This window comes from Carassius gibelio, chromosome B10, assembly GCF_023724105.1.
Source record: "Carassius gibelio isolate Cgi1373 ecotype wild population from Czech Republic chromosome B10, carGib1.2-hapl.c, whole genome shotgun sequence".
NCBI classification, from domain to species: domain Eukaryota; kingdom Metazoa; phylum Chordata; class Actinopteri; order Cypriniformes; family Cyprinidae; genus Carassius; species Carassius gibelio.
Genome location: NC_068405.1, coordinates 8645572 through 8655808, shown reverse-complemented (window position 1 = coordinate 8655808; position 10237 = coordinate 8645572). Strand labels below are relative to the sequence as shown.

Here is a 10237-nt window from a genome sequence, read left to right as displayed (position 1 = left end):
GGCTGGAGACACGGCATTTCCAGCAGCAACACACTAGGATTCCTCCATGTGGCATGAACAAAGGGATGATGCTATGTCTACAGGTGCTACCTAATAAAGCCTGTGGCTAATTGAGGCTAATTGAAGGTGTGGTGAACTGCATGAGAACTAAGTGGCAAAGAAAACTGGAATGTGGCAACTGCAGGACAGAGAGCAAAAACTTCCAAACACTAGGGCAGCAAATTGGTCAGGGCCGGCCCTGGTAGCCTATATCTATTGGACTTAGAAATTCCACACAATTAAAATTAATTAAGTACAAAATTAATTTTTCTAATTTAGCAAATTTTAAGTATACTAGTTTAGTATACCATAAGTACAATTGCAGGGTATTTTTATTAAGTAGCCTAAATACATACGTAAATGTATTAGAAATAAACATAAAATAAGATCTGTTATCATGATATCTCTTTATTAATGAAAAAAAAAGTTTAAGTTCAATGCAGCAGGCTTTTATTACAGGTGCATAACAGGATGAATATTTTGCGTCTATTTGTTTAGGCTCTAAGTGTTTTTACCTGTTACTTCTTTGAAAACGTTTCAAAGGTTTTTAAAGCTCGAAAGTTGTCCTAGATGGCCAGCACCCTTCTGCTGTTGCTGCCGAAGACCTTTAATTTCTCGTTTTATTGTGCTCTCTTTTGTCCCACAAAACCATCCCTGCTCTTTTAAGATCACACGCTGTTGTGTGAAAGGAGCGCAACTCCACATATCTGCGCACGCGCACTGAATCAAGCGTTCATGTGCAGCGCAGTCCGGACGCGCTTTGAAAAAAACAACAAAACTTCACGGAATGAAATGAATCTGGAGTGGAGGACATGGATATTTGAAAGCGACAGGAAACGAGTAACAGTTCCTGAAGATCGCGGCCGGAGTGGCGTTTAAATGCATTATTGTCCGATAGTGAAATAACTGCGCGCGCCAGCTGCATTTCTATCACTGGATTTGACGTGTTCCCACAACAACGCGCAGCACATGACAGGAATGAGGAGAGACAGCGATCGAGCCAGTAAAGCCACCTGGGTCCTCCACCTATTCTGCATCTCTCTCCTGACTTCATTCGTGAAAGCAGAAGATGGGTCCTGTCACGGAGCCTTTGATTTATACTTTGTTTTGGATCGGTGAGTTTGCTGTACATGTTTTATAGAGTGTATGTTCATGAAAACACGCGCACACCTCTCTCTCTCTTTCTCAAATAAGCTCATTAATAGCCCTGGTATTTTGAGATAGCCTACAGTTGTTGTTTTTCTACATAGCTCCCAGGAGCCCTTATATGGCCCTGTTTATCTAGTGATGCACCAAATGTTCACCATCATTTATAGGTCAGGCAGTGTTTCTGACAACTGGATGGAGATCTTTGGATTTGTGGAACAACTGACGAATCGTTTCGTAAGGTATGAAACTAAAGTTAAAAGTTGCTTTTTTATAACCAGCTAACAATTAACAAAGAGTTTCATAGTCCTGTCTGGTACAAACCATTCGTCCGACTCTCAAGCTCTTGCTCATGTGTGGAACTAAATATAAACTTAATTTTAGACTACTATATTTAACTTTGTGTAAAATGTATGTTTGGATTAGTGTGTGGAATGGTGACCCAGTTATACAGCTATTTACTGCTATAAAAGTTATATGAAAACATATTATTTTTCTTACCCACCCAGAGAGTAAATTTGATTTTATACTTCCTAATTGATTGTTTCTACTTCCTTCAGCCCGAAAATGAGAGTATCCTTTATAGTCTTTTCTTCTAGTGCAGAAGTAGTCTTGCCTCTCACTGGAGACCGGTGGGTTTTCCTTCATACTTAAATATTGTTAGTATAAATCCAGATAAAAAGCGTAAAGCTGATGTATTTGCATGGGTGTTTAGGGCAGCTATTGATAATGGTCTGCAAAGTTTGAGCGAGATCAGACCTGCTGGTGAAACCTACATGCACGAGGGGTTAAGAAAGGTGAGTAGATGATATATCATCACCAAAAGCATTGCATCTTTTTTCCCCTACTATATGTATGTCAGAGATCATAACAAATAAATATATTTTAGGTATTAGAACAAATGACTACCCATGGCACAAAAGCATCCAGCATCATTATTGCACTGACTGATGGGAAGCTGGAGGTCTATCCGCATGATCTTGCTGTGAACGAGGTAAAGCAGCGTACTACATATATGAAATATTAATATTGCATGAGCATTTATTTAATGGAAACTATTGCATGTTTGAGCTGATGTCAAATGTTGAGGTATGTAATATCTTCCACCTTGTTTTGCAATAAAGGTTTGACATGTTCTGGATTTATATTAGTATCATGCATATTAATATTGAATAAACTATTGACTGTATTCCCTATTTGCTTTCTAAGGCTGATCAGGCGAGAAAATATGGTGCTCGGGTTTACTGTGTTGGCGTGAAGGACTTTGATGCAAACCAGGTAAGAAGGATTCATCTTGTTGTAGCCTACATTAAAGATGCACAATTTTCATCTACTGAATAACAAACAGAAAATTCCATTGACTTACATTGTATATTATATCTAGAGACCACAATATCATATAAACTTGCAAGCAATCAGCTAGAAACCGTAGCATGATTGGTGCATCTCACAATGGCAAGCGAAAAATATTTCTTCCAGAAATGTAAAGCATCTATTTTATAACATTCTGTTTTGTCTGAATTTTTTATAGTTCATCAGTTGTTGGTGCATCACTGTCACGGGAATGTTGTGGTCATGACGATATTGTTTTTTTCATGTGCATTAGTAACTGCATTAGTGTAACAGAGGGATCCTTTATATTGACGTTGGTGGAAGAGCTTGTCCGATGCTGAGTGTAATTGCATTCAGCAGAGCATATATCCGGCCCGTTTTACATTAGCAAGAGATGGCTTCTGGCTTGGGAAATGGTAGCAGGATAGCTTCAAGAATTGGCTGCTACAGTGGTGAGAGATTCTGAAAAGAGAAGTAATTTCTGACATGATATGCCAGTTTTAATGTTTTCATAGCTTGCAGATATTGCAGACAGCAAAGATCAAGTGTTTCCTGTTGTGGATGGATTTCAGGCCCTCAAAAACATTGTCAATTCGGTGAGGTTTAGCACAAACAAAAAAGTGCTTTTCTCACATGTGGTTTCTACATTGGCTTCTAATTGACTTGTATTTGTGTTTACAGATTTTAAAGAAATCCTGTGTAGAGATTTTTAACCTTGAGCCCTCCAGCATTTGCGTGAATGGTACGTCTAACACCGCGTTTACATTGCATGACCCAATTCAGATTTTTTCCTCTCATGTAGCACAGATGACCCACGGATATGTAAGCAGGAAAAAAGCACATGTATTCTGATATTCGTTGAAAATAAATCATGCATTTGTGTCTACAATGTAAGTGGACACATTGGATATTCCAGGTTTGCCAGGTCAAAACCCAACTGCTATTGAAAAATAGCCCAAAACTAGGCCAGTCATGTTCTTTCTCTGAAGAGAAAGACATTGTAAAAGTAGCCCAATTCACACGGCAATACTGGGATATTCCCCAGTCAATGTGAGTTGTGTGTCACTGAAAAAGAGACAGTGGCAACTGACGTCAACTAGACGGACACTTTTTTTGGTAATGTTGACAAGTCTGCAGTTTTCTTCTTTCTACTATTGATTTCGAGGGACCCCCAATGAAGGAGAAAACCACAGAAAAATCATGACTGAGTTTGTTTTGTTTTAGCAATTGGATTGGTTTTGTTATGAAGACCTGGCAACCCTGTTTCCAGTTCAATTTCTAAAGTTTTAAAAGTCAAAAACTTTTGGATAGAGTCAACAAATCAGAATTGGGCATCAAGACCTGCAGTGTAAATGCAGCTTAAAACCTGATTTTTTAAAATCTTTTTGAACTCATGATCATGTCTAATTTCAGTGTAAACACTGTGTTTTAGAGACTTTCAACATTGTTTTGCGAGGGAGGGGATTCACGCAGGGAAGAACTTCAGAAGGTGTGGTCTGCACATTATCTGTCAATCAACAGGATCCTTACAGTAAGCCACTGAATGCATTCCATCTATTATAAAACATAACAATTAGCCCTGTCCACAAAGATACGCCTTAAAAAATAAGCATTCTAATTCACCTCCCCATTCAGCAAATGAATAAATAGCCCATTAAACCACAATGTTATTATTATTTGCTAGGAAGAGACGTCCTAAGCTCTTCATGGGCTCCAGAGGCTCATTTTTTTTAGCCGATGGGGAAGTTTCATGCAGCCACATCCTTAAATAATGCCTCTGTGTTTCAGCCAGCGTTTGGCATTTTATAGCAGTCTCATGCTGCTCTCTCTTCCTTCTAGATGAGAAGCCGAGTGCAGTGAAGGATAATTACGTTCTGTGTCCAGCTCCAGTGTTGACCGAGGTTGGACAGTAAGTGGCATTGGACCAGCTTCAGTTGGAGAACAGTGGCTCTCCATTCAGAGCCACAGCTGTTACAAGCCTACATGCAAAGGGAACGAGTTCATCATCTTTTCCCGGGGGGGGTTTATCTCGGTTTCTGTTTATGGAATAGCTAACAGACAACTGATAAGGACAAGCTCAGTGCAGGGCTGAAACAAAGCAGTGTGTGTGACAGGAGCATATTTTTGTTTGCTGTAGAGCACTGCCTTAAAGAGATGTGCGAAATAAGCCACCGTTTTGTTTTGAACTGTTGAAAGAGTCTTTTTAAGAGACATTCATCTTGTTGTTTTAAAAATAATACTTTAGTACAGCGCTGTTGGTCTTTTTATATGTTGAACTATGCTCCGCCTCTGGAATTTAATCCAGTAATAACGGACTCTCCCTCTCTCAACAGCTCCCTCGATGTGCTCATTAGTCTGAATAACGGCCAGTCTTTCATTTCAAGTCCAATCACAATATATGCCACAACATGTGTAAGTACACAATACAGTTTTTAACAAAACAAATGTAATAATACATACATTTGCCAAAAAGGTCAGTAAATAAAAAAAAAAACTGTCTGGTTATAGGAACATAATTAAACCAAAGTACAAACGCGATTCCAAAAAAGTTGGGACACTGTTCAAATTGTGAGTAAAAAAGGAATGGAATAATTTACAAATCGCATAAACTTATATTTTTTTCACAATTGAATATACTGTAGATAACATATCAGATGTTGAAAGTGAGACATTTTGAAATGTCATGCCAAATATTGGCTCATTTTGGATTTCATGAGAGCTACACATTCCAAAAAAATTGGAACAGGTAAAAATAAGAGGGCGGAAAAGTTAAATGTACATATAAGGAACAGCTGGAGGACCAATAAGCAACTTATTAGGTCAATTGGCCTCCAATGCTGCAGCGAAAAATACTGGAGCAATGAGAATTGAAAAATTGCAAAGAGTTTGAAGTTTTCATCATCTACAGTGCACAATATCATTCAGAGAATCTGGAACAATCTCTGTGCGTAAGGGTCAAGACAGGAAAACCATACTGGATGCCCGTGATCTTCGGACCCTTAGACGACACTGCATCACATAAAGCTACTGTAATGGAAATCACAACATGGTCTCATTTTAAACATTTGATATGTTATCTGTGTTGTATTCTGAATAAAATATTGAAATTTGAAAATTCCACATCATTGCATTCTGTTTTTATTCAGAATTTGTACAATGTCCCAACTTTTTTGGAATCAGGTTTGTAGCTGGTTATTGCATGTTCTCTTGAAACAATGGATTCTAATACAGTGTCACTGTTGTTTTAGTTTATATATAAATACACACACACACATTGTATTATTGTATTTTTGTAATATTTGATTAAACATGTTTTTTTTATTTATAATTTTAAGTTTTAGTTATTGTTATTCATTTGTTATTAGTTTTTAATTTTCAGTTTAAGTCATTTTAAATTAAATAAATTTTAGCATTTAAAGTTATTTTATTAAGGTTTTTTAATTTCAATTTTTTGTTTAGCTTTTTCCCATGTGATATGTATATTAAATATATTTCAGATACATTTAAATTATATATAATAATGCTTGGGAAAGAAAGCTTTCCTGGTCACCAAAGGATTTATTTAATCCAAAATACAGCAAAAACAGTAATTATGTGACATAATAAAAGAGTTGGTTTCTTTTTTGAATATACTGTCAAATGTAATTTATTCCTGTGATGCAAAGCTACATTTTCAGTATCATTACTTCAGTCTTCAGTGTCACATGATCTTTCAGAAATCATTCTAATCATACTGATTTGATGTTTAAGAAATGTTTCAATATTGAAAACAGTTGATTTTTTTTTCAAGATTCTTTGATTAATAAAAAGTTCAAAAGAACAGCATTTAACTGAAATAGAAAGCTTTTATAACATCTTAAATATCTTCATTGTCACTGTTGATCAATTTAATGCATCCTTGCTGAATAAAGGTAATTGTACACAACATTTGTACATGATTATAAATCCAATGCATTTTTTAAATTTCTTATAGTCTGATGGGATAGTGATAGTGATTGTCATCCTGGTGCTGCTGGTGTTGTTGGGTTTAATTGTGCTCTGGTGGTTCTGGCCGCTCTGCTGCATGGTGGTGAGCACTACAGATACACATCTTGTGTTATTGTCTACAAACCTGTATATTAATAAGATATTACTATTTATACAGACTGTTTTTCTACTCTTGTGATAGGTTATCAGAGATCCACCCCCATCTCGCCCTCCGCCTCCATGCCCAATACCTGTAGGTACAGCACATTGGGGCTTGACATTTATATTTGCCAAACTGACGATTTCTTGAAATGCTTGTTGTATATATCTTACAGGAACCTGAGGAGGACCTTCTGCCGAAGAAGAAGTGGCCTACAGTGGATGCGTCTTACTATGGTGGCAGAGGGCCTGGTGGCATCACACGGATGGAGGTGACTTAACAATCCTACGCAATCCAAAAAAAAACCAGAACAAAATGTCTATGGATATACGCTGAAGCTTACAACATCCACAGGTTCGCTGGGGTGAGAAGGGCTCTACAGAGGAAGGGACGCGGTTAGCGAAAGCCAAAAATGCTGTGGTCAAAATGCCAGAGGAGGAGTTTGAAGAGCCTGTAAAAAGACCCCCACCCAGACCACCACCAGTATGTCAGGCCCCAGTCCCAGACAAATGGTACACACCCATTAAAGTAAGTTTCCTGTCAACACACTGGCTTTTCATTGTTGGATGATTGTGGTAATATATGTATTCTTACAAATGCCATTGTGCTTCTGTGTGTTAGGGGCGTTTTGATGCTGTGTTAGCGTTGCTGCGAAGACAATACGACAGAGTTGCTATCATGAGACCCACAGCAAATGACAAGGTACGGTGGCCTTGGTTTACGCAAACATGTATATTATAAACTGCAGGAAAATGGCTTTTTGTAAACTAAAATGTTTGGTTATCAATAAATAAATCAGTTTTTTTTTATCTCATAGAGTAAATTGCTGTAAATTCAAAACAGTAAATTGATATTCTTTGATATTTAATAGTTTGTAGTTGTGAGGACAAAAGGAGGTACAGTATTTTAGACTATGTGTACATTAATATGGATCCAGAAGATGTTATCAGAATATCCAAAAGCTAGCTGCTGTGTTGAACATGCCACCTGATGACTAATTTACCATTTTTTCTTTTTTGTAATTTAGCGGTTTCCCTCTTGTATCATCCTCCAGGTTTCCCTTATGGTGTGTGCATACCGAAAGTGAATCTAATTATTTGCGCTAGTAGATTGTGTACACGGTCAATGCAAAGACGCAAATAGATGCGAATTCGCGCCGGCGAAGCAAATGACACAAATTGGGTGACTTCAGTTGGCCTCAATCGCGTTTTCCACCCAGGTTGAAAAATGTCAATGTGAATGTGAATCTATAGCGACATCGTGATACTTCCTTAAATATATAGATATATAGATTATCTATTTATAGATATAAAGAAATGTATATATTTCGATAAAATGGAAGACATAGATTGTACTGCATGTTAGCTTTCTTATCTTGCCCAAAAGCATCATTTATTTAACTCCAATTGTCTTGCTAACAAGAAACCATGCTTCTAACCACAAGTCAGAGGCTGTAGATTGTTTAGAATGTTTTTTTAGAATGTTCATTTAAACTATGGTTTCAGGAAACACCAACAGAACGGAAATTGCTACCATAGTTGGCTAATGCTTTTAGGAAGTGGAGCCCTAGGCAGGAGCCTGTGATGCCTTAAAACGCTGCTTATGTAAAATCTCTCTAGGCTGTAGAACAGAGGCATTGTGTTCCTCATTCAACCGCTTAGTTCAGTCCCTCATTTGGTCCGCTGACAAGGCTCATTAGCACTAATAAGCTGCACAAACGAGGCTGACAGTCCTGTCACAGACAGACCAGATCACACTCTTGCTACGGTAGTACGTCTGTGTGCGGTGCACCGACTGCTCATGACCTGACCCTCAAACACACACTCATCAGAGAGCAGTCGTCACTATTATACTCATTAGATTGACCTGACTGTCAGAGTTCAAGTTGTCAGGATGTGACACTCAGTGTCTGACACTTCACTGCCGAGAGTGACCTCTGACCTCACGCTGATTGCACTGTCACACTTAGTTTGAGTTTAACTGAACGTCCTTCTAGGGCACAACGAGAATATTGTTGAAGTGTTTGTCTATGGGCAGCAGTCGATCATTGCACAAATAGTTCATTAATTCTTTAACTAAATTGTTCATACCAAGTTTGACTACTAAAATGCCTGCATTTGTTGTTTTTCTTAAAATAGATAAGAAAAAGATAAAAGTAAAAAGTTAAAACCTTTTTCTTATATTATTCAGTTTACTTGTCTTCAGAAGTTCTATGTGTTTAAAACCTTTTCATACCAAGTATGATGTGTATGCATGATGCAATTTAATGTCTAATTCAAATGTGCCCTCAGATCAATAAACATCCACCAGGCAACCAACTCCAAAGCAATGCCATTGCAATGTTCTAGCAGGATTTTCAAAGACAGACACTCCTTATTTTCTTGTTATACAAGGTTTTTTTTTCACACCAGAGATTCAGACCTGCTGTAAAATAGAGCTTAATTATTAACACTGGTACCTGTTCTCCATTCATGTTACCAGATCTGTCCAAACAGGGTTTGTCATGCATTAGTGTTGCTTGATCAGCCTGCCTGACCTCCATCATTCCTGCTTCCTTACCGCCAATTAAAATCAAACCTCCTCTCAATTGAACTCAATTACTCCAAATTATCGTACATGTCAGCTTGACAAAAAATATTGTCAAAATAATTATTTTTTACCATATGAGATGCATTAAAAAAATCCAATGTGGATGATTCAGCTCGAGTACTGAGTTAATGTGATGTGGACTAGTCAGTGAATGGTGGGTAAAAGACCTTTCACCAGTCTCAAAATGAGGGCATAGCCAGTAACATGAGGCAGAGATGTTAGGGGATTCCACTTGTCATATTTCACATTTATAAGAGATAATGGGGTAAAGAGATGAGTGTGATTGTAAGAGGGGGTGGTGGGACAGTCAGTCCTCCATTATGGATCTGTAATGCAGGGTAACATTCTGCTTTTGTTTTTTTGTCTTTCAGGGGCGCTGCATCAAATTCAACCGAGTTCAGCATCACTGACCGAACTCAATGTGTCTTTTACTTTAAAGTAAGTTCTAATCAATTTTAAGATACTATTTGGAAAGCCTAGAAATCCTGATGTAGGATTCACAATAAATGTCACTTTTCAGGTACGTTCAGACAAAAAGGACTGGAGGATCCACTGCTGTACGGACACGGTGTGAAAAGCTGCACTTCTGAATTAAAACCTTTGCATTTTAATGTGTAAATCTATCCTGCTGATTTTGTTTCTGCATGTCTTTGAATATGGTTGAATTCACTGCTTTTATAACAATCAGTCTGTTTAAGGTTTTCTAGTTACAAACCAACACAGTGCCTTCTTGTGAGTGTATTATGAATGGATTTGTCAAGGAAAGAAAATGTAAATTATTATTTTTATTTACATAGTTATTTCTTTCATTATTATTAGTAAAGATGAGTATCCAGTAAATTCATGGAGATGTGTATTTGTATTATTTGTTCTTATATTTATGTATAACAATTTGATTTAATCAATAGATTACACGTGTGACACTGTTTGTTAATGAGGTAAATGGCATATAAATACAATAAAATATAGGAGTTAACTTACATTTTTTGTGGAAACTATGACACA

General features: G+C 37.3%; 1 protein-coding gene across 1 annotated transcript; it reads left to right on the top strand.

Moving 5' to 3' along the window:
- Positions 1 to 722: 722 nt before the first annotated feature.
- antxr2b (ANTXR cell adhesion molecule 2b) lies at positions 723 to 10076 on the top strand. The gene is made up of 18 exons (XM_052567783.1): positions 723 to 1154; positions 1356 to 1427; positions 1746 to 1817; positions 1901 to 1982; positions 2075 to 2179; positions 2395 to 2463; positions 3033 to 3113; positions 3199 to 3259; positions 3950 to 4048; positions 4357 to 4426; positions 4851 to 4929; positions 6491 to 6586; positions 6686 to 6736; positions 6819 to 6914; positions 6998 to 7171; positions 7265 to 7345; positions 9604 to 9670; positions 9753 to 10076. The coding sequence occupies exons 1-17, from the start codon at positions 1009 to 1011 to the stop codon at positions 9640 to 9642; spliced, it is 1473 nt and encodes a 490-aa protein (XP_052423743.1). The 5' UTR covers positions 723 to 1008; the 3' UTR covers positions 9643 to 9670; positions 9753 to 10076.
- The last annotated feature ends 161 nt before the right edge of the window (positions 10077 to 10237 follow it).

Coding starts and splice junctions, on each gene's coding strand:
- antxr2b (XM_052567783.1), top strand. CDS start 1,009: ATGACAGGAATGAGGAGAGACAGCGATCGAGCCAGTAAAGCCACCTGG. Junction 2,180..2,394: donor ATGATCTTGCTGTGAACGAG/GTAAAGCAGCGT, acceptor TTGCTTTCTAAG/GCTGATCAGGCGAGAAAATA. Junction 6,915..6,997: donor GTGGCATCACACGGATGGAG/GTGACTTAACAA, acceptor CAACATCCACAG/GTTCGCTGGGGTGAGAAGGG.